The sequence below is a fragment of the Dendrobates tinctorius genome, unplaced genomic scaffold (assembly GCF_039654945.1).
Source record: "Dendrobates tinctorius isolate UK_male_01 unplaced genomic scaffold, ASM3965494v1 ptg000070l, whole genome shotgun sequence".
NCBI classification, from domain to species: domain Eukaryota; kingdom Metazoa; phylum Chordata; class Amphibia; order Anura; family Dendrobatidae; genus Dendrobates; species Dendrobates tinctorius.
The window spans coordinates 22865592-22890290 of NW_027361738.1; the positions used below are offsets into that span (position 1 = coordinate 22865592).

The 24699-nt window shown below is 42.5% G+C and overlaps 1 protein-coding gene across 1 annotated transcript in view; it reads left to right on the forward strand.

Moving 5' to 3' along the window:
* The window catches only part of LOC141095455 (ATP-binding cassette sub-family B member 5-like), a 184396-nt gene that overhangs the window by 101843 nt on the left and 57854 nt on the right, over positions 1–24699 (forward strand). The window contains exons 8-16 of the mRNA XM_073581462.1: positions 3968–4092; positions 4168–4342; positions 7444–7557; positions 8390–8500; positions 12727–12852; positions 18197–18400; positions 20506–20676; positions 20771–20932; positions 23323–23478. Coding sequence (XP_073437563.1) covers positions 3968–4092; positions 4168–4342; positions 7444–7557; positions 8390–8500; positions 12727–12852; positions 18197–18400; positions 20506–20676; positions 20771–20932; positions 23323–23478 — 1344 coding nt within the window. The remainder of the gene's footprint in view (positions 1–3967; positions 4093–4167; positions 4343–7443; positions 7558–8389; positions 8501–12726; positions 12853–18196; positions 18401–20505; positions 20677–20770; positions 20933–23322; positions 23479–24699) is intronic.

Below are 24699 nucleotides of genomic sequence, written 5' to 3' on the forward strand. Positions count from 1 at the left end.
AAGGTACAGAAATTGCACCCCGCTGTGTCTTTGTCTGCTTCCTACCCTTCCGGCACTGCTACATCCCCGTGCCAGCCACATCTACACTGCCCTGGGACTACAGCTTCACCTGTGGGGAGCTTTTACATCTTTGCTGCACCATATCATCAGTCCCAGTGGATCTGCATGCAGCGTCGGCTTAACATCTCACTTGCCGAACACCATAGGTGGCGTCACAAACTATTCCATTAACTACATTCCACTATTTCCATTCCCCCATTACTTGGGCGCCCAGGGCCACGGACCGGGTCACCACTGCTGTGACACATCCCGCTGACACTGGCCCGGTACCGAGTACCCCACTGCCCTTGCAGGGCGACCCAAATGCACTGCACACTTTTAGGATTCTCCCATGCCGGTGGCAAGAGTACATGGTCATGTCAGCACAAGTATGTGATTTGTATACTTCTGGCCACATTCCTACTAGACGTGCCCGGCCTCACTCTGTTCATTTTCATTGAGTGAGGCCACACAAGTCTAGTCAGCATGTGACCGCATGTATGTAAATTACCGACAAGAGAGAATCCTAACAGCATTCAGTGAGCACTGTTAGAATTCAGAAGTCTGCAGTCACATAGAATCACTGCAGACTCATCACAGACCCGGACAACCCCTTTAATGTTCCTAACCTAAATAAAAAACAGAGAATAAGTCAGTTTCACAAATAATGTTTACATCCATCCAGGTACCTTATAGATGATGTCGTCTCTTTAGTCATCCTCCTTCCTTTCTTCTTCTTGTCCAGACCCCATAATGAGTTTTATCATCCACAGCCATCTCTGCAGACTTCCATCTTCTCCGGTCTTCTGCACCAACTCTCCACATGATGCCCTTAAAGATAGAAGTGTCATTATAATGCTCCTAAATGAAAATATCTGCAATATACTGTCGCCTCATACTATTCCCCTCCCTCCTCATACTGTCTCCTCTGACATCCCACCTGTTCACCATACTGTCTCCTCATATATTTAGCCCCTCACTCTCTATACTGTCTGCTCACACATACCCCTGACTCCCCATACTGTGTCTGCACACATCCCATCACCCTCACTTCCCATACTGTGTCCACATACATTTTTCCATCGCTACTCATACTGTGTCCACATAAATTTACCCGTTCGCTCCCCATCCCGCACATGTCCGCAAGTAGCCTTCACTACCTGTCCCTGCACCTTGCTAGCTCATCCCTAAGTCCACACTGGGCATTTTTGCTGCTTTCTTTTCTGCAGCAAAACCTGATTTCTTGGCAGGAAAGAAGCTGCAGCAAAAATGTAGGTTAGGTACGTTTTTGGCGCGGTTTTCATCGCTTTTTTCAAATACGCTGCAAAAAAAGTCAGCCAGCTTATTTGAAGCATTTTTCACCATCCATTCAAGTCAATGGGTGAAAAATGCTGGAAAAATGCTGAAAGAAGTGACATGCTCTATGTCAAAAAACACAGAGCAAAGCATAAAATCCTGATGACAAAAAATCTATGTGTATATGAGATTTCTGAAATCTCATAGGCTTTGCTGGTAATGGAAAAAGCAGCTGAAAAATAGCATAAAAACGCAGCAAAAAAATGCTGCAAAAACGCCCTGTGTGAACTTACCCTTAAGCTTTACAAAAACAATTTATTAACTTAAATATTCCTATAATAATGAGGGCTCCAGGTACAAGGACACTGATCAATCCTTGCCCCTCACGTGTCACTAGTGTTCCTGGCCGCACAGGCTGCTGAGGTGCAGGCCATACAGATGGCGCCCCCCGCTGGGAGCTCCTGCAGGCACAGTGCTCATCATTAGGGAATCTCTGCAGATTAATTATCAGGTAAAAATGAAAAACACAAACACCAGCACCGGACCCCGCAGCCGAGCACATTCTGGCCCCTATGTTATGTCACAGGCCGATGAATCTCAGTGTATCGCGGAGGGGAAATGTGTGCTGGGGATGGGGAAATGCACGCTGAGGGTGACAGGGAGAAGGGGGACGCAGGCTGAGAGTGGTGGGGAGGGGGGAGACGCACACTGGGGGTGGCGGGGAGGAGCGGGACGCACGCTGGGGGTGGCGGGGAGGAGGGAGACGCACACTGGGGGTGGCAGGGAGGAGGGAGACACACGCTGGGGGTGACGGGGAGGAGCGGGACGCACGCTGAGGGTGGCGGGGAGGGGGGAGACGCACGCTGGGGGTGGCGGGGAGGGGGGAGACGCACGCTGGGGGTGGCGGGGAGGGGGGAGACGCACACTGGGGGTGGCGGGGAGGAGAGAGACGCACGCAGGGGTGGCGGGGAGGAAGGAGACGCACACTGGGGGTGATGGGGAGAAGGGGGACGCACACTGGGGGTGACAGGGAAAAGGGGGATGCACGCTGGGGGCGGCGGGGAGGAGCAGGACGCATGCTGGGGGTGGCTGGGAGGAGGGAGACGCATGCTGGGGGTGGCGGGGAGGAGCAGGACGCACGCTGGGGGTGGTGGGGAGGAGCAGGACGCACACTGGGGGTGGTGGAGAGGAGGGAGACGCACGTTGGGGGTGACGCAGAGAAGGGGAACGCACACTGGGGGTGGCGGGGAGGAGGGGGACGCACGCTGGGGGTGACAGGGAGAAGGGGGACGCACGCTGGGGGTGGCGGGGAGGAGGGAGACGCACGCTGGGGTGGTGGGGAGGAGGGATACGCACGCTGGGGGAGGCAGAGAGGAGCGGGATGTACGTTGGGGATGGTGGGGGATGCACGCTGGGGGTGGTGGGACAGGGGTCATTCCTCAGAGATCAGGGGGTTTACACTTTCCTATATGATCATGTACAGCCTCTTGGCAGCGACCACCAAATACAGCACCGACAGTGGCGCTGGATGACATCAGTGCCTGCCACTCACCTATGTCCCCAGCCACACAGCAGTGACAAGTGATCAGAGGCCCCTGCCTGCACCATGCATCACACGGGATGCATCACCCCGGTACACAGTCACACAGGCCGGCAGGTGCGGTCACTGCAACCCTCCTCCCCTGCCTGCAGGCTGCAGCACACCACGCTCGTTGTCATCCAGGCCTCATCACCTGACACTCCCAGCCCTCCTGAGCCCGGGCTGTCACTGCCCTAAACACGCGCGCACCTTGATACAGTAGAAGAATCGGAGGAGCCAGACCATGGATGGGCGCGGAATCCGAGACCCCTGCAGCAGCCGGAAAAATGTGGTGGGACGGCGGGCCGGAAGAATGAGGTGGGCGGGTGGCCCGAAAGAATGAGGTGGATGGGCGGGCAGGCCCGGAAGAATGAGGTGGGCGGCCTGGAAGAAAGAGGTGGGCGGGCAGGTCCAGAAGAATAAGGTGGGCGGGCAGGCTCGGGATAATGAGGTGGGTGGGCGGGCAGGCCCGGGATAATGTGGTGGGCGGGCAGGGGGCGGGCCAACCCCGGACTTAATTAAAAAAAAAACTACTTGAAAACTTGCTCAGGTGCTGCCCCACGTAATCCTGGTGCCCTAGGCACGTGCCCACGGGTGCCTAATGGCAAATACAGCCCTGAGCATAGTCATCATTTAACCCTAGCCTAATGGTCAGTGATATATACTCAATAAAACCTTTAACAGTCATTTGCCATTTGAAAACTAGCTCACCTCTTTACTTCCCTCAAACTGGAATATTGATGACATGGGGTGGCCAATTCTTTAGCCAAACTTCACCTAGATGCCGTACTTTTCCAGGTGATTAGGGATCAAGTTGACCCTGACCTACCAGTCATTTATGTCATATCCTGTGTTATGACATAAATATTTAGTGGGCAAAACTCCATAATTAGGAAATCAAATCCTTAACTTGAAACATGCTCCTTTACAATTTTTTTCCTACAGATATGTTTTTCCAGATCTTTTAAAAATATTTGTATTTGTTCTGCATACATCTTCTAAACTAATGTTATACTGTGAAGCTATAGAAATGATCTTTCACTTTGTAATTAGATGATGGTGTCTCTGACAAGCAAGGAGCTCTCAGCTTATGCCAAAGCCGGAGGAGTGGCTGAAGAGGTCCTCTCCTCAATAAGGACAGTGGTGGCATTCGGAGGACAAGAAAAAGAAATAATAAGGTGTTTTTATTAGTGCTAAGAGAGACATGAAGCTAATATATGTTGTACTTCATATGTCATTGTTTTCATTTTTAGATACACAAATAATTTGGGAGAGGCCAAAAAACTTGGCATCAAGAAAGCCATTGCATCCCAGCTTGCCCTTGGCTCTATGTATCTAATTGTTTATGCCTCATATGGGCTAGGATTTTGGTATGGTACAATTCTTGTTTTGGGAAATCAGGGATATACAATTGGAGATGCCCTTGTGGTAAGTGTTTTTAGGGAATATATTTTTAAAATATAACAACAAAATTGAATAAAATATTGTTAAAAACCAAATGTTAAAAAAACAGATATTTTTACATATTTTAATACACCCTTCATGTGTTTTGTAACACTATAATTCTAATGTCATGCATTATATATTACACTTAAATATAAAAAACTTATTTTAGGCACTAAGGCAAGAAAGAAAAGCACAGAATTTAAAGTGAACCTTTCACATGAAATAATGCTATTAATCTGCAGATATGGGGTTAATCTGCAGGTTAATAGTGTTCTGAATCTGTCCGGCGCCTGCACTTGAACCCCTGCTGCTGGGAGGAAATTATCTTTATTCTTCCCGGCAGCATTCGGATTTTAATCATAGTTGTGGTGGCGCAGGTTCAGTCACTGCTCTGTGTATAGAAAGCGGCGACTGTATCCACGCCCACTGCAGGGACTGACAGCCACTGCTAATGCTGTCAGTCAGTGCAGGGAGAGCTGTTGCAGTAGCTGCTCTCTGAATGCAGGGTGGTGACTAAATTAGCAATGGAGCTGCCCCCGTGACTGAAAACTGAATGCTGCTGGGAGGAGTAAAGTTAATTTCCTCCTAGCAGTGGGGTCTAAGTAAAGGCATGGGGCAGGTTCAGAAAGCTATCATCCTGCAGATTAACCCCATATCTGCAGGTTAATAGCATTTTTTTCACATGACAGGTTCCCTTTAAGCTTTTTAAAAAAGGAAGGAAAAATCTTCCATTGTATACAAATCTCAAACTACTAAGGAAAGAACTTCAAAACATCTAGAAAAATATAGCTGTAGTACAGTGATGTAAAAATAAAAGATGTGGATTCTGTTTTGCCAAGATGAAAAATCTGTCTAGTCTTGAAGGCCAAAAATATCCTTATCCTAAAGATATTGATAGATCTGAACACGTCACATTTTTGTTTACATAGATGTATGAATTATTGGTTAGAAATTATTTTTTCATCGAGTTTTACTAAACAATGTGAAATGTTTGGCTTTAATCCCCCAGAGAAATATGCTTATTTCTCCATTTATGAGCCACTTTTTTCTCATCCCCTCTAAATTCAACATTAACTTAAAAAAATGTCAAAAATCCATCTTGCTTATGACAAAATTGACTACCAATTTTCTGAGCAATCAGATTACAATTTCTGTTGAAGTATGTGGAAAGGGGAGAGAGGAAGAGGAGCATAGTGAGAGAGAAGCAAAAACCAATGATGCCGCTGCATTCTGCTAAGTGTTCTATGTCACCTCAGAGTTGTATTCACAGCTACATTACTCAGTACTGCTGTGATATGTTTTAAGGGAAAACTGGTGAAAAATATAGGATACAAGTCATTTAATGGCCAGAAAAAAGACTTATTCCTCTTCAGTTTATTCTGAAACATCATATGAAACTAAGGTAAACTTAAACTAAATCCATCGGTGAGATTGTTATGAATGCACAATTTGTGACTCATCTTTTTTTCTTCTGAACTCCTGTATGTTCAGCTCATCTGTGATGTAGTCATTAGTGATGAGCGAGTATACTCATTACTCGAGATTTCCCGAGCATGCTCGGGCGATCTCCAAGTATTTGGATGTGCTCGGAGATTTAGTTTCTGTCACTGTAGCTGCATGATTTGCGGCTGCTAGACAGCCTGAATGCATGGGGGGATTGCCTGTTTGTTAGGAAATTCCCACATGTATTCAGGCTGTCTACCAGCTGCAAATCAGGCAGCTATGGAGACAGAAACTAAATCTCCGAGGACATCCAAATACTCGGAGATCACTCGATCATGCTCGGGAAATCTCGAGTAACGACAATACTTGCTCATCACTAGTGGTCATAGATCAGCCAAAAGGACTAGATAGATAACAATTACAAGCTCAGCTGTCAGAAGGAGCTCATTCTCAGTTATATCACTCTACATCCAGCTTAGTACAGTGAAACACAATAGCAAAATTTATAAATTATAAAAACTATAAAATATGTGCATTTATGTTAAACAAATAAATGCCTCATAAGGTGTCCAAAATTTCCTACTGGAGCCATTCTTGTGTTTGTGGTTTAGTTTTTTTACTCGTTTTCTTGCAAGAGTCATTTCTTTTTTTCTTTCATTCACAAATTCATAAGAGGGCTTCTTTTTTTGTAGAATGAGTTGTCTTTTCGAATAACACCATTCACCTTACTATATGTTGTACTGAAAATTAAGGGGAAAATGAAGACATGGTGAAAACAAATCTGACATTGATTTTTGATGTAGTTTTGACATTGTTCACTGTGTGATAAAAAATGATCTGGTAATTTGATTCTCCAGGTCAGTAGGATTATGGAGATACCAAACTTACGAATTGTTAAATTGACATAAGGGAAATGCCAAAACCCCCACATGTGTTCACGTCACCTCCAATTAAATATATCTCATAACTCATGATATAGTTGACATCTCATTATATAGCTATCATTCTTGCCAATTATTGTGTAAGCTCTCCTCCATTTTTGTCAATTGTTACACAATGTTACAGAATTGTCCATATTTGTTCATTTCCTCTTCTGGTTTGCTATAAAAGATCAAGCTCCCACCTTAATAAAGGATGAGATTTTCTTGATAGACAAGCAACCTGTGTCTCTCGATTTATTTCTCCACTCCTAGGTTCCTAGGCAAGAGAAGCTCTACCTGAGCTCCACCCGAGGTTGGTGACTAGATAGGCAGGCCTGTGATTCCAGTGCAGCTGGTGAGGAAAAGCCGCCTGGGACCTACCTGTCTGACTAGTTTCCAGTGCTGTTTGGTCCCTGATGGCTTTAAAAGTATGCTTTTCTCTGGAACGTAACAGAATTTCAGATTCAAACATACCTGGCTGAGATCAGCCAGTGCCTGATACATGCTGCCCACGGATTGTGCAGCATTTATCACCTGTCAGGTTCACTTTAAAATAATTGTTTAGTTCACATTGGATGTATTGTAATCAGTTTTATTATTATTGACATTTTAATTATGTAAACCATGAATAGTAATGACCATAACATATGCACATACTTTTACAATTTGATGATTGCAGAGTTTTTTGCTATTAGTGGTAAAACACATGTTCTCTGACAGGTCTTCTTCAGTGTGGTCATCAGCAGTTATTGCCTTGGTCAAGCATCTTCTCATCTTGAAGCATTTTCTATTGCAAGAGGTGCAGCCTATGGTATATTTCAAGTCATTGACAAGGTAAATCAGAAGCATGCATAAACTAAAACTAGAGTATAAAATGGCATGGACAAAAAAGTTTAGTTTGTCAAATGTTAAAAAGCATTGATTCATAGAATACACTGCCAAAACCATGTCGAAAACCCTTTCTCACTAATGAACTTAGCCCATTCAAACACAACAATTGCAAAAATGTCTAAAGCCAAACTTAAAACTACTTGAAGAATCTCTAAAGAAAACCCTTGTTATAAAATGGATAGTGATTTGTACTAAATTAACATTTGTGAATCTTTCGAAAACTTTTTTTCCACCGATTATCTAAATTGCAAATCTCAAACCTGGCAAAATGATTCTTCCATCACTTTAGATAAAGCCGTATTATTTATATTGGAAGCCTCCATGCTGACACTGGTGTTTTCTGTTTTAATTCCCCCACACCCAAACCCCTACCCTGATCCTTTCTGCCACCATTGCACCATGGTCATGTTAATTAATGGTGGGTTGGTGGCCACCAAGTTGAAGGAGAATAAAATATAAAAAAAAAAATAGCTTGAGACTTGGTGACATGTAGTAAAAAAACAAAATCTTCAAGCTACAGACTTCAGGGTAAAATGAACCCTTTATTTGGGAAACACCAGCTTTTTTCTAAAGGTTGTGTTCTTGGAAGCCACCACTTTCCCTATTATCACCAGATAGAGGAACCTGGTTTGTGATCTATAATCACCGTAGTCATCAATTTGATAGTATCCATCTCTATTTTTGCATCTTTAAACTTTGATTCTTCTCTTATATAATTTTGATTATATACTCCACATTCGCAAACAAAATAATACTCTTTCTATATCATTTTTAGAGATCTGCTATTGACAGCTTTTCCATAGAAGGATACAAACCAGATATTATAAAAGGAGATGTGGAATTTAAAAATATTCATTTCTGTTATCCATCTCGACCAAATGTCCCGGTAAGAACAATTACAAATGTTTGCATCACTTTATACGAATCTCCAGCTTTTTAAAGGAGCAAAAGCTGCCTTATTAATTATAATATTATCTGTGACACTTGGCAGTTGTCAGTCAGAGATGTGTCAGTTACCAGTGTTCTACATCTCTGGTTCATGTTCCATCTCTTGTCAGAATCATTTATATTCAAACCCTTACATTTTGTATAAACAGCTGCCAATGACCTAAATTATAGGATTATTACTAGTGATGAGGGAGTATACTCGTTACTCGGGTTTCCCCAAGCACACTCGGGTGCCCTCCGAGTATTTGGGCGTGCTCGGAGATTTATTTTGTGTCGATGCAGCTGCATGATTTGTGGCTACTTGACAGCCTGAATACATGTGCGGATTCCCTAACAAACAAGCATTCCTCACATGTATTCAGGCTGGCTAGCAGCCATAAATCATGCAGCTACTTCGACACAAACTAAATCTCCGAGCACGGCAAAATACTCTGAGACCACCTGAGCATGCTCGGGGAAACCCCGAGTAACGAGTATACTCGCTCATCACTAATTATTACCTGTCATTTTACTAATCACTTGCTGTTCTAATGTCTACCTGATCCCCTGTTGCTCCAGCTATGAGGTGTTGACATTACGTTTGCTCTCTGCAGTTAAAACGGTTGTTCCTTAAATAAAATCTATCATCTATCCACAAAATAGATTATATATGTAAGATCAGTGAGGATCCAGCTGTTGAGACCCCCACAAATCCTTCTTCTGTGTAAATGGAGTGGGAGTGCGCATGACTCTCATGGAGAGTGATGGTCAGCCATGATCACGTCTGCTATTTTCAAATAAGAGAGTTTGGGGCCACAATTATTGTGACAGGAAATACCTTACATAACTTTCTTGTCTCACAGTTAAATCAGTTTGGAAATGTATTTGCAAAGGGCGTTACATTAGAAAAATATTTAAGAAAAGCGATAGACCAAGAGAAATGTGGGCACATACCTTATACACGATCTTTCACTATTTTTTTCACATTGAACTGGACACACAATGTTATAGTGGCTACAGAGTGGGATAAAATAAATTTTTGCTTTATTTTGTTTTTTTTATTTGACCTCTCTGTTGCGGAGATATTAGCTGTCAAAGTACTTTGAACCTACACAGTTTTTTTTAACGTCCAACAGGGCATAAGTGGAGAGTTACCACTGGGGGTATGTACCTCTTCCTCGTTTTGATGAAAAATAATTATAAGCAGGCATTAACACTGGGGAAAAGCTGAGCATGACCCACCAATAGCATTGACAAACCACTATCCTCACTGCAGAATGATGACTTGTGCTGGAGCACAGCAGACCTGAGTGTGAATAACTGACAGATCTCATCTCTGACAGTCAGTGTGGGGGGAGGGCAGTACAGCAGACTGACCTTGATTATCATTACAAACACTTCTAGTAGCTCTCCTCTCAAATTCAAATATGTTTTATTGGCTGGACCAAATACATATTAGCATTACCAAAAGCAAGAGCTGTGTTGTCAAATCTGCTGTACTGCGCATTCCCCCACAGCAGACTGTGCCTTTATGTCTCTTCTAAGCATAGTGGGAGTTGTTTTTCCCCTTGTATGTGAATACCTTGGTGTGATTGGCAGGATTAGCAACACTATGAGAGGAGAGCTGCTAAAAGTGTTAATAATGACACTGCCAGAGATGAGAGCTGAAAGCTGTCAGTTACTTACACTAAGATCTGCAGTGCTTCAACACTTCATGCAGCGAGGAGAGCAGCCTGTTTGTCATTACTATTGTGGGGGCATGCTCTTCCTTTGCCAGGGTGTTGCTGCCTGCTTATGATTAGTCAATGTCAAAAAGAGAAAGTAGCCACCTTCAGTGAAATCTCTCCGGTTGTGCTCATATGGACTTGAAAAAAAAAACAATTTAAGTGCAAAATACTTTGATTGTTAACATCTCCACAACGAAAAGGCAAAAATAATAAAAATAAACAAAAATGTTTTATTCTACTCTGCAGCTCCTATTCATTGCGTGTCCAGTTCAAAATGAAAAATTTGGTAAAAGGTCCTCTTTAATATGTTACCGAATGCAGAGAGCCCTGTCAAGCAGGGAGCAAGAGTTGCACAGGCTCAGTCTTTTCTCCATTAATTGTTTATGTAACTGCTGGCAGTAACCCTTTTTTGGGAGTAACCCTTTATCAAAATCACATCAAGCAAAGAACTGGTAGCAAAACCAGTATAACTGGCTTTTAAATTAAAGCTCTGACCGTTGCGACCAGAGGGTTCTCATTGCAAACTACAGGCTATTGTTTAAGAATTCACACAAATAGCCACCTCGCTTTCACAGGGCCTAACAGACATGCATATCTTAAATGATTGCAATTTGAATAATTAGCATTTTGGTCTAACTGTATTCAGTGCATGATATGACTTGATTTGGCTTTGTACCTGTGGACCTGTTGTGCAAAGTGAGAAAGAAACTGAACCCTAATATTATATTTTAGGAGGTTTTAATACTTTGTATTTACTTTTGCCTTGTCTTCGGTTTGAAAAGGGAAAATTAGTGGCTTTTTTCCTATAAAAAATTGATTTAATTACAACAATAAAAAACAAGAATTCACATACATAAAAGATAACCTGTTGTCAAGGCTGGATACAAACAGACTTTATCTCTATCCAATATGACATCATTATATCGGGATGGCCTTGTCCTGTGTACACAGTGGTCTAAAACAGTCCTCAGCAAGGCTAGATTAAATAAAGCGCAGTTCAGCAAAGGAAGCAAGGATTATCCTATGATGTGTATATATATATATATATATATATATATATATATATATATATTCACAGCATACACATACAATATTATGGTAAAAAGGACTTGGGCTCATCAGTGCATCTGATAGTTTGGCTTCAGAGAACAACTGTAAATACATTTTTTGGGAAACACTTCCCTTTGTCCTCGGATCTTTATTCAGCTACCAAGGCATACTGATGACTAGAGACAATGTCTAGGGGAAATGCATGCTGAGAGACATAACGTACTGTGCAATGTTAGAGGTGGACTAGGAGCCAGCCTCCTGTTAGTAAGTGCACTTCTTCTGACTATGTCTGAAAAAGCCTTACCTCTGGTAATGGCATCATTCGTCCTATTGTGGGCAAGACATCTGAATAAGGATGGGCAACAGAATGAATCTTTTACTAAGGAGATATTATCATTTTGGTTACAAAAGAAGATCAGAAATCCAACTCTACTGCCACAGATTACCAAAAATCATTGACTATTACAATCCTTCATCAAAAGATGGTTACATTCCGCGGCACATTCTGCTTAAAGCACCAACTTTACATCTGTCCAATTTAATTTATCGCTTGTGAAAACAAATTATAGTTTGGCTACTTCCATAATTGCCATTATTCACTTTAAGTGAACAGAGGACCCAAGGTGCCCTTATCCCAATACATAGTAGAAACTCTTACAGGGGTCATTACTAAGGATGCTTTAGCGAAGTTCTAGTTAGCTCACGTGGATCAGTGCTCCCCTTCTCCCACCTCTTTTTTTAGTACCTCTTGTCTAGTTTTAAGCCTAGACTAAATTCTGTCCGGCACAGTGACTCCATGGTGCCACAGCCCGATTGTCTGGGCTTAAATTTCTGCTGTAATGTGGCTCCTCAGTTCTTTGCCTTTTTCTTTTACTTACAAGCTTTTTGATATTGATAATAAAGAATACTATCCTCAGAATCTCTCTCTGCGTTTCTTTTTCTGAGTGCCTGGATACAGCCATACTTATCTTGTGCACAGTACAATGCTAAGTAATAGCACTGCCCGTTGGGGGCTCAACCGTACCAGTAGCTGTACCCCCAGCGATTCAGGCAAAATATCTTATTGATAGGTCAACCTCTTTAATAACTGGCCACAGAAGTAATCTCATTTATGTCGATAAGACATTGCTACAGACGGAGACTGTCAGGGCACCATGCAAACATTGGCACGGGAGCGTCTTGGGATTGGAAAGATGAGTGTTACTTTTTTGTTCTTTTAGACGATTGGCAGCTGGTTATAAAGTATAAAAATATGGGACTGTACATTAAGTTTTAATGTATTTCAACATGGACACATAAACAATATATATTAAGGCTTTTACATTTCCTCTTAAAAAATTCTAAATTGCTCAAACTTTTTTTGTGTTTATTATATAATACAATAATCTAAAACTAATTTATTTTTAAGGTTTTAAATGGGTTAAATGTAAAAGTTAAATCAGGACAGACTGTGGCACTGGTTGGACAGAGTGGATGTGGAAAAAGCACCACAGTGCAGCTTCTCCAGAGACTTTATGACCCACAAGAAGGATCGGTAATAACTTTTTACTCTTATTTAATTCCTGGATAAGGGTTTTTAGTTACAATTTTCTACATTGAGAAATTAATTACTGAATATAGTACATCACTAGATTGTTACTGAGGGACATATGGGATGCACGGATTTTTGTGGGGCTTTATATTAGGCGCGCCCCCCTTCCCTTGCACTATGCTGGGAAACATGATGTGCTTATAAGATTAATTTGACTCTTAGCAGCGTCACTTTTTGCCTCCTTTATGCCTATATTGTGGTAGCAGTTGTTTTAGCTATGATCTAGGTAATTTTGGTCACTATCAGCTTAATGTCTATTTGTTATTTACTTTTTGTCTGCTCACTGAATTATTATGTGGTTTTTTTTGCATATACGTACATTTTATGTCATATTTAATGATCAATAAAAAAATTTTTTGCATTTTTGTAAAATATTATTTGTAGCAAATTGGTACTGACTGGTTTGTTAAAACTTAACTTTTAATCATCCTTATTATAAAAACAAATAATGTCAACAAAAAATGCCATACAAAGTGCTCGTGCATAAGTGCATATAAAATATCAGACTATTCAATGCCGCCTGAAATAGCCCATTCAGGACAATATAGCAATTGTTATATCATATTGTGCCTTAATTTCAGCAGCCACACCTCAAAATATAGCATGCGTATTAGGCCTCAGTCCCTAAACCCAGATATCACAAAGACAGCCTATAGCTCCTCATAGAAACTGTCCTTTTAGGGTAAGACTGTTCCCTATGCTCTATATATGTCCATAATTGAGTGAGTCACTGTACAAATATCAAACACCCTCAGAGCACAGTGTATAGGATCTCCTTTTATATCACTGCCCACATAACTCCTTTCTGGTGTATGAAATAGACATTGCACTTATCTCAGATATCGTTTTTTTTCATAGCGATACCCAAATTCTGCTCACTACGAGGGGGCTCCACACGTCAGCATATCATGAATCGCTAGGTAGCTCGATTCCCTCTGAATATCTCCCAACGTGTTTCATCTACCACAAATTCATCAGGGGAGTAGTGGCATTTAGTCAGGTGACATTGCGCGCCATATCGCGTTCTAATTACTCGCCCGTGCCCATGGCAACCAGACGCTATTGTGCGTGTCTAGCTAGGGCATTCAGTGTCTCGTTCCATAGAAAGGGGCTCGGGCTGGAAACATCATACATCCACTCTCATTTAAGTATATTCAATATTAATAACTTAGAGGCGTGTATAATTTAGAGAAATCAGCCAAACTATATTCTGTCTTTTGCTGATGAACCCATATAAGGGACATTTTCAGTACATTCCTAAATCCAAAATTTTTTACACCATGATCAAGATGCAGAACGTATGCTTACACTTTTCAGAGGCAAGAACATTATCAGCATATATTTGTCAAAATGACATATTAGTCAATAGATGTTGCATGGTATACAATGGACACCACGGACCTTTTTTTGGAAAAATAGAAAAGGGTGCTCACTAGCTCTTACCCTAATGTACCCTCTCAATATATCACCTACCTAACGCGGAGGTTGGCACCCTAGTTCCTGCGCAAGTGGCGCCCCCACTCAACGGCGGCTCTCCCTATACTTTGATGGCCCTATTAAAGTCCTCCCTACAAGAAGGAAGAATAGGTAAGGAGTTCATTAAGTCCCTTAGGATGTACTGTTCGTAGGGAGAAGATCCAGAAAGTTTCTCTTTGAAGAATTCGCTTATCCCAGTCTCCTCCCCTTTGGTTTTTTGGGACTTTTTCGATGCCTATGAAACTGACGGCCTTAACATCCCCATTGTGGGCCTGATTGATGTGATTCGCCACCGGTGTGTCTCGTTTGCTTATGATATCCCTGTGGTGCTCTCCTACTCTTACTCTGAGGGAAAGAACTGAAGGGACTAATTGATGGAGCTTTTCATTCTAAAATAATCGATAAGAATGAGAAGGAATTTCTGACACCAATGCATCCAGTTGTTGCAACCTTTTATGCTTTACCAAAAGTGCATAAAGGTCTGGTCCCTTTAAAAGGAAGACCCATCATCTCTGGGATCAGGAGTCTAACACAAAATTTGGGATTATATGTGGACCAAATCTTAAGACCATTTGTCATTTCCTTAAGTTCACACATTCGAGATACCACGGACCTTTTAGTGAAACTTGACAACATTGATTTGGACACCAATATGATATCGGGTTCAATCGATGTAGAGGCCTTATATTCATCCATCCCCCATGAAAAAGGTCTAATGGCTGCGGACTACTATTTAAAAACTAGGGGTATCCAATATTCGGAACACAACAAGTTTGTCATCAGGGCCCTTGAATTTTGTCTCACTAGGAATTTTTTCCTGTTTGATGGAGAGTACTTCCACCAGCTCAGGGGCACCGCGATGGGCAGCCCATGTGCGCCATCATATGAAAACTTGCTCCTGGGCTGGTGGGAGGAAAACATCGTATTTGGAGAGCACACAGATGTGGCAGGGGACAATATTGTGCTCTGGCTCCGCTACATCGACGATGTGTTCGTAATTTGGAAAGGAGACAAGGAGGGATTCAGTAATTTTGTAAGGGGACTGAACAAGAATGACCTAGGTCTTCAACTCACCTTTGAGGTAGACAGGCATAAGCTATCATTCCTAGACATCAGCATTGAACGAGGGGAGAATGGCCAGTTAATAACTAAGACTTTTAGAAAACCCACCTCCTCTAACTCTCTGCTGAGGTGGGAATCTAGCCATCCAGCTCCACTCAGAAAAGGCATTCCAAAGGGGCAGTACCTACGAATGAAAAGGAACTGCTCTAATAATAGAGACTTCAGGGAACAAGCCAATGATTTGAGATCTCGGTTTTTGGAGCGTGGCTATCCGGATGATATTCTCAAGGAGGCATATAAGACCACCGTAGTCAGGGATAGAAAAGAGCTTTTAATCCCAAAGCAGAAAAACACAGACGAAGGGACGATCAGATTTATAACGAAATACTCCAATGGAGCCAATGACCTGAGGGAAATCATGAAACACCATTGGCCAATTCTCCTCATGGATCAAGACCTTCTAGGGATTTTACCTGGAACCCCACAAATTACGTATAGAAAAGGTCGCTCCATCAAGGATAGATTAGTCCATAGCCACTTTTCCTCATACACTAACTCTAGGCCTACTTGGCTGGGTACCCAACCTAAAGGGTGTTATAAGTATGGCAACTGCAAATATTGCGCATAAATCACACAGGACAAAATATTCCACAGCAGTGTCACAGGAAAGACTTTTCCTATACATCAATTCATCAATTGTAGATCGGTTGGAGTCGTGTATAAGATTACCTGTAGATGCAATCTAGAATATGTTTGTAAAACAAAGAGAGAGCTCAGAGTAAGAGTAGGAGAGCACCACAGGGATATCATAAACAAACGAGACACACCGGTGGCGAATCACATCAATCAGGCCCACAATGGGGATGTTAAGGCCGTCAGTTTCATAGGCATCGAAAAAGTCCCAAAAAACCAAAGGGGAGGAGACTGGGATAAGCGAATTCTTCAAAGAGAAACTTTCTGGATCTTCTCCCTACGAACAGTACATCCTAAGGGACTTAATGAACTCCTTACCTATTCTTCCTTCTTGTAGGGAGGACTTTAATAGGGCCATCAAAGCATAGGGAGAGCCGCCGTTGAGTGGGGGCGCCACTTGCGCAGGAACTAGGGTGCCAACCTCCGCGTTAGGTAGGTGATATATAGAGAGGGTACATTAGGGTAAGATCTAGTGAGCATCCTTTTCTATTTTTCCAAAAAAAGGTCCGTGGTGTCCATTGTATACCATGCAACATCTATTGACTAATATGTCATTTTGACAAATATATGCTGATAATGTTCTTGCCTCTGAAAAGTGTAAGCATACGTTCTGCATCTTGATCATGGTGTAAAAAATTTTGGATTTAGGAATGTACTGAAAATGTCCCTTATATGGGTTCATCAGCAAAAGACAGAATATAGTTTGGCTGATTTCTCTAAATTATACACGCCTCTAAGTTATTAATATTGAATATACTTAATTGAGAGTGGATGTATGATGTTTCCAGCCTGGGCCCCTTTCTATGGAGCGAGACGCTGAATGCCCTAGCTAGACACGCACAATAGTGTCTGGTTGCCATGGGCACGGGCGAGTCACATGAACGCGATGTGTTTACATCGCTGTTTAAACCGGACGTGACGTCGCCGATTCTAGGACGAACCCAGGAAGTGGGGCATAGGATCTGGCTATGACGCGTCACCGGATGTGACGTCTCTGGCCCTTAGACATGCCCAGGAAGTTGGGCAGGAGAGGCGGCTAAGAGACTAAGCAAGGTGAAAACCGGAAGTGCCAGTCCCGGTGTCCGGAAATAGGGAAAGACCGCGGGACTTCTGAATATATATAAAAGGTAATTAGAACGCGATATGGCGCGCAATGCCACCTGACTAAATGCCACTACTCCCCTGATGAATTTGTGGTAGATGAAACGTGTTGGGAGATATTCAGAGGGAATCGAGCTACCCAGCGATTCATGATATGCTGACGTGTGGAGCCCCCTCGTAGTGAGCAGAATTTGGGTATCGCTATGAAAAACAACGATATCTGAGATAAGTACAATGTCTATTTCATACACCAGAAAGGAGTTATGTGGGCAGTGATATAAAAGGAGATCCTATACACTGTGCTCTGAGGGTGTTTGATATTTGTACAGTGACTCACTCAATGATATATTTAATGTTCTTTATGGACATATATAGAGCATAGGGAACAGTCTTACCCTAAAAGGACAGTTTCTATGAGGAGCTATAGGCTGTCTTTGTGATATCTGGGTTTAGGGACTGAGGCCTAATATGCATGCTACATTTTGAGGTGTGGCTGCTGAAATTAAGGCACAATATGATATAACAATTGCTATATTGTCCTGAATGGGCTATTTCAGGCGGCATTGAATAGTCTGATATTTTATATGCACTTATGCACGAGCACTTTGTATGGCACTTTTTATTGACATTATTGTTTTTATATAAAGGATGATTAAAAGTTAAGTTTTAACAAACCAGTCCATACCAATTTGCTACAAATAACACATCTCGTCATTGGTAAATATACCCCTGCTATCATTTTTGTAAAATAGCATAGACTCGGTTTTCTCTGTCTTTAAGCATATAGTAATGAGTCGTCGCTTCATGCAAGCTTAATAGAGGTGGTATCAACGTCCCCTTATATTGTTTATATTATGATTTGGAGAATTATTATATTATTGAGAAATTAAAATTGAAAAAAAAGCTTTTTTATGTTGCTCCATTAAATCAAACATTGCCTGCTGTTTTGTTGTAGGTAATGGTCGATGGTCATGACATAAAATCTCTGAATGTAAGACATTACAGAGAATTTATCGGAGTGGTCAGCCAGGAGCCTATTTTGTTTGGAACATCTATTAGGCAAAATATCAGATACGGGAGAGAAAATGTTACTGATGAGGAAATTGAAGCTGCAGCGAAAGAAGCTAATGCCTATGACTTCATTATGGCACTGCCTGAGGTAAGAAATCAATGGCAGCATTTAGGATGATAAAATAGAACTTGATGCAATCCAGTGCCTGGAAAAGCTGAATATATACCGTAGATACATTGCATGCACATTGCACGACTCTGGAAATAAGATCAGATCGGGGCGCAGCAGTGGGTGTTGAACGCTTAGATTTTTACACTACTTTTGATTGTACTCCATAAAAGTAATTAAAACACAAAAATAAAAATGATGAGATTGGGGAAATGTGTGCAGCTGGGAAACTAGCCCCTGTTACACACTGCGATATCGCTAGCAATATCGCTGTAATGTCACCGATTTTGTGACGTTGCAGCGATATTGCTAGCGATATCGCTGCATGTGATACTTACCTCCGACCGGCTCCCCCGCTGGTTATCGCTGATCGCGCGAGAAGCTCCTGGACCGTTTCTCGTCGGCCACTTCCTGCGGCGCTTCCTGCTGTGATGACGAGCGACGTGTGGACACGGGCGGGAGGACATCAGGATCGCCGCGTCTGACAGGTAAGTAGCGATCCCCGTCCCCAGCGATGTCGCTGGTGAGATCTGCCTGTGTGGCAGCTCACTAGCGACCACCTAGCGATGCACCAGCGATCCTGACCGCGTCATATCGCTGGTCGGGATCGCTGGTGCATCGCTAGGTGTAACGGTACCCTAACCGGCAAAGTTGTAACCGGCGCAATGTTATTGAAGGTTACTGAGATACCCATGTAAAAGCTAATTGGGGTGCAGTAGTTCAATATTTTAGGAATTCATTGTATTCTAAGAATAGGTTTGATAAATCACTAATTGTAGATTGTAGAGTGTCAAATACATTATGTCAACCTGATGTTCAGTCCATTCGCACCTATGTCAATAACAGCTGTGTGTGACTCACAGGATTACAAGGGTATTCAGATCTGTACTATTTATTGTATTTATTTATGAACTTTAAGAGGGTTTGGTGTGTTTTTCCTCGACTTAAAGGGACATTCTCAAGATATTAAATTGCTTTAATTATTTAGACAGCATGACAATAAGCAAGTTTTCAACTAACTTGTTTTTTTTATTTGCTACCAATCTCTGGCAACGAGAGCTTTTATTTTTCACAGGGCTTCTCTGGGGCCTGACCACCAATGCCTGCCCAGACCCAGTCCGAGTGTGGGCAGTAGTTACATTTCAGGAGAGTTTACCCTCAACACACTAATCAGCTCTATCCAGCCCATTTATTTCTATTCAGCAGTTAGCTGCTCACATCCCTCCCCCTCCCTCTCAGTTCCTGACTGAGCTGCTGTTATTATTATTGATCATATCAATCGTGTAGAATCATAATTTCCTATACACAGCATCACTTTTCTCACTGTCACTCTAAAGCTGTGTGGCTCCCAATCACTGTCAGCTCTACTGTGCTGCCCCTCCTTCCCACACTGCCAGTCCAGAGCTGTGTCAGTAATCACTTATATGTCTGATATGCCCAAATGATCCTTTGTGCACAGCAGACATAGGTGTGACATGTCTCTAGACAGGAGGCATGAGGAGAGGGGCAGTATAGCAAAGCTGACAGTACTATGAGGAAAGGAGAGTTGATAGGAGTGTAATGTGACATAACTAAACTCAGTTGTGTTACCCTTCACCCCAATGGGAACCATATCTGAAATGTGTGAGCCATCACAGCTCTAATTTTTCATCACTTTCTAATAACCTCATTGGGGTTAGATCAGAGGTCAGATCTGTATTCTTACTTCTCACACACTGAGAAACCTAAGCTTTGGTGGGGGGCATGTTCTCTTTCTGCTGTGTTTCTGCCTGCTTATGAATGGACGACTCATGCAGGGAGAAGTACACACCCCTTGTGTAAAATGTTTGATGATAACACCCACTTGAACTTAACAAAAGTTAACACATCAGGTACCAAATACTTTTAATGGAGAGTCAAAATTTAAAAAAAGATAAAAAAAACTTATTAGGCTCTACTGCCACTATTACATCATGTGTCCAGTACATTATGTGTTCAGGGACAGTGGTAACAACCTCTTAAGACTTCAATTACCATAATTTGTGAAGTTTAAGAGATTCTTTCTTTGTTTTGCATTACATATTTTTTAATCGTTTCCATTTCAGAAATTTGAAACTCTTGTCGGAGAAAGAGGGGCACAGTTAAGTGGTGGCCAAAAGCAAAGAATAGCAATAGCCAGAGCTTTAGTGAGAAATCCTAAGATACTTCTCCTGGATGAGGCCACTTCTGCTCTAGATACTGAAAGTGAATCAATTGTGCAGGCTGCTTTAGATAAGGTATGTAGGATGAACATTTTGTGAACCACAATAATAGCATTTGATGAAGGTTGGGTAGTCTAAGTTATATTTATATTGATTGCATTATTTTCAGGCCAGTGAAGGACGGACAACAATTGTGATCGCCCATAGACTCAGTACAGTTTGGACAGCGGACCTAATTGTGGTGGTACAAAATGGCACAGTGATTGAGCAAGGTTCTCATTCAGCATTAATGGACATAAAAGGGATATATTATGGCCTTGCAACAGCACAGGTACAGTAGACTCGGCCATTTTGCTAATCGATTGAATCTACGCAAGCAAAATCTAAAATCAGTGGTGTAGGTCATGTATGGCTTCCGACTACTTTTTACTTTTTACTTGGGAGGGAACTTCAGGTCCGATGGTCATTTCCGGTCCGCGATGACCATTTCTCTCCAGCCCCCGGACAGATTCCCAGGGACAGCAGTGTTTGGGTCGATGACTGTGTTTGGATGGCCGCCAGCCTTTCAGTTTCTTCGTGGTCTATGAGCACACGCACACAGTATTCACTACTGAACGCTGGGGCACGTGCAATGAAAGATTATAGCCTGACACTAGTGCCAGTGCCAAGATGTACTTTGTGGGTGGAGTTAGTGAATGTTTTGTACTGCCCCCAAAGGATAATAAACATGGAGAAGTTTGATCCAGCAAAGAAGCTGAAAGTTTTCTATATAAAAAATGTAGCTTTTATTGTGCACTTCAAAAAACAATTCCAGTCTGCATTTCAACTTGCGTCTTACTCATGGTGTAGATCATGACTAAGATGCAAATCGAAACGCGATGGTCTTTCTTCTGGTACCTCATGTGTATATGTGACATGCCCCCCAGGGCCAGGGGGTACTCGGAATCGGGCCCGACAGTTCTTTGGGGGAGGTCACGGGGCCGTGATCTGTTTCCGTGGCCCTGGCTGTGTCAAAAATGGGGGAAAGTTATATAATATTGAGTCGTGACGCCACCCGTGGTGTTTGGCAAATGGTGGCCGGCACTGCAGTTCAGGTCCACTGGGGCCAATGGTGACGCAGCAAAGATGGCACAGCTCCCCATGGGTAGAGCGGGGCCCTAGGGTAAATATTTTTGGCTATTTAGGTGGTGATGAATGTTGGGGTGCAGAGAATAAGTAAGGGACACAGAGAAGTGCACTTTTCTTTACGTTTTACTTCTTGGTAGATGAAAATGCAATCTGGGGTACTAGTTACAGATGACAGAAGGAGTCCAGCTTGCCTGGAGGCATTAAGGGGGTCCACCCTTCCAGGTGGGGTTGGGGACCTTCCTGCTGCGCTCTCTTTTTGGGTCCCTGCTGCCTGTAGCTAAGCTGCAGCCCTCTTCTGCGTGTTGGTTTTAACCTGTATGGCAGACAGCGTTAGCCTATCACGGGCACTGACTTCTCATTGTCAGCCCCAGGCTCTTGGTCTGCCGTGCCTTCGGGTGTTCGGTGTGGCCAGGGAGCTTGCAGTCCCCTGCCCTCCAGATTCGGCTGTCGGTATATGCAGCACCCGCCCAGCCAAGGACTCTGGCGTCCTTTTTGTCAGTGCTCTGTTCCGGGGTCAGCTCCACACAGCTTCAATTCCCAAGAGCCCTTGACTCCGCTCCTGTCCCTTCCCTCTCCACCAACCAACAGTCAAACAGACTTAACTGACTGTTCCTCCCGACCAGAGAGAACAGCTCCCCTGAATTCAGGTCTAGAGCTCCCCCCTCTGGCCTGCTGCAGGAATTGTGATGCATGTTGTGTATTACCTGGCATGGAGACCCCCTGCCTTCTAGCATGACATGACCCCTAAGAGGGAGGCAATGTCACCGTGGCAACCTGACTCTGAGGTGCCACATATGTGCCCAAACACAGATTGGATTTGTTTTTTAAATGGTGCAATAAAAGCTACATTTTGTATACACAAAATGTACAGCCTTTTCGCTGGATCAAACCTTTCCATGTTTGTCTCTGTTGTGGCTGCTCTGCCCTGATCCATGCGTGGCTCTGGTCTATACCTGGGAGAACACACCCATGTTGTTGATAAACTGACCATCCTTTTTTCTTTATTGTGCCCCACAAGTATGGTAGAAATATCTAAATGGCCCTTAGCAGAAAAAGGTGAAGTAATGTTGTGAAGTAATACAGGAAGTTAAATAATAAAGAAGTAGTCCCATCAAACGAAATAGTACAAATATTGATTTCATGCATCAAAGTACCATATGAGACTTTTACAGACTGAATTATATACCAGAGATCACCTGTGGTGCCAGAATCAGACCAGAAACAAAGTTTGGGACACAGTGGGAAGCTTTGTTGATAATGTAAAGAATAGGAATAAAAGGCTGCAGTACAGTGTCCATTTTAGGACATGATCATATATCAAAATCAGACATCAGAAATACTCTGTCTGATACCTGATTCTCATACCTGATAATGGACACTGTACTGCAGACATACAGGCAATATGTCCACACCATCAGTATCTGCAATCATGGCACGCAATACACTAAAATTAAGTTGCATGATTTGTTCGCAAGTACAGTGAACGGTGTGCATGTCAGAAATGTAAAAACATAGATTGTTGCAGACTCTGAAGGAGACATTTTAAAATGGCAAGGAGTCAGTGGCTTGATGATTTATGCTATTTTTTAACAGTTTATACAAGGAACAGAAGACAGCAATGAAATAAAAGAGTCAGTAAATGGAATACCCAAAAAGCAATTATCGATAAAGTGCCCTAACTCCCCTATAAAAAACAACATACAAGAGAAAAAGGAAGAAGATGAAAATGAAGAAGAGAATGAGGAAGAGGTAAGACCTTAAAGGGAACCTGTCACCAGGTTTTCCCCAAAGTATGGCCAGCACATTTAAGCCCTATTTTACAGCATATTATATGATGTATGAATGTCCCCAATCCCCTATGCAAGGCATAAAAAATACCTTTTACTATACTTACAAATGGGCGTCTCTGGTCTTGATCCGATACCTCCTCTCTTCTTATGATCATCTTCCCCCCTCCTTGCTTCATGTGGATGATATGACGTACATCATCCACACGGTGTTTCCCAATGTGCTCCTGCGTAGGCGCACTTCTCTCTGTCCTGCCGAGGGCAGAGCAAAGCATTGAAGTGCACATGCGCCGACTTTACCTATGAGTCATTGGCGCTCTTTGCCCTTTCCCTGCAAATGCATTAGAGTACTTTGCTCTGGCCTCGATAGGGCAGAGAGAAGTGCGCCTGAGCAGTAGCCCGATGGAAGCCACTGTGTGGAAGACTTAGGATATGTCATCTACATGAAGCAAGAAGGAGGACAGCGATCGCAAGAAGAGAAGAGGTGCCGGATCGTGATAGAGATGCCCTTAGGACCAGACACTTCATTTGTAACTTTATTAAAAGATCTTTTTTGTGCCTTGCATAGGGAATTGAGGACATATATACAACATATTGAAATGCTGTAAAAGAGGGCTTAAAGGTGCAGGTGTACTTTAAATGGGGAAAACCTGGTGACAGATTTCCTTTAAATATCTAAATATCTACGTTTTACAATTTACAATTTAACACAAAATAAGTAATGTTATATTGTATTGTAAAATATAATTACAATTACAAAATAGCTACACTACAAATTACAGTACTAATGGAGGCCATTCACTAACAAGCTCATTATCACCTCAATTGCTAGCATGCCATATGGATCCTTATTTAAAGGGGTTAGGTTATCCAGTACTTTACGTTCCTTTCTGAATAGCTTCAGAGTGTTATTAAAATTAAAAAAATAGATATTCCCCTCCTTAACCAACTGTAATCCACCATACTCAGAACTGTGTTTCCCGCGACCTCTTGGCAGCAACATCTGGTGTAGACATCACTGTTTCTTCCTCACAAACAAAATGTGAAGGCTGCAGCCGATCACCTCCCTCCGACTGTTAATGCCAGGAAACAGGTGGGGGAAACAGTGCTGTGTTCGTAGAAACGGCACACATCCAAGAGGTGAAATTCTGTATTTTTTTATTTTATTTTTACAACACTCTGG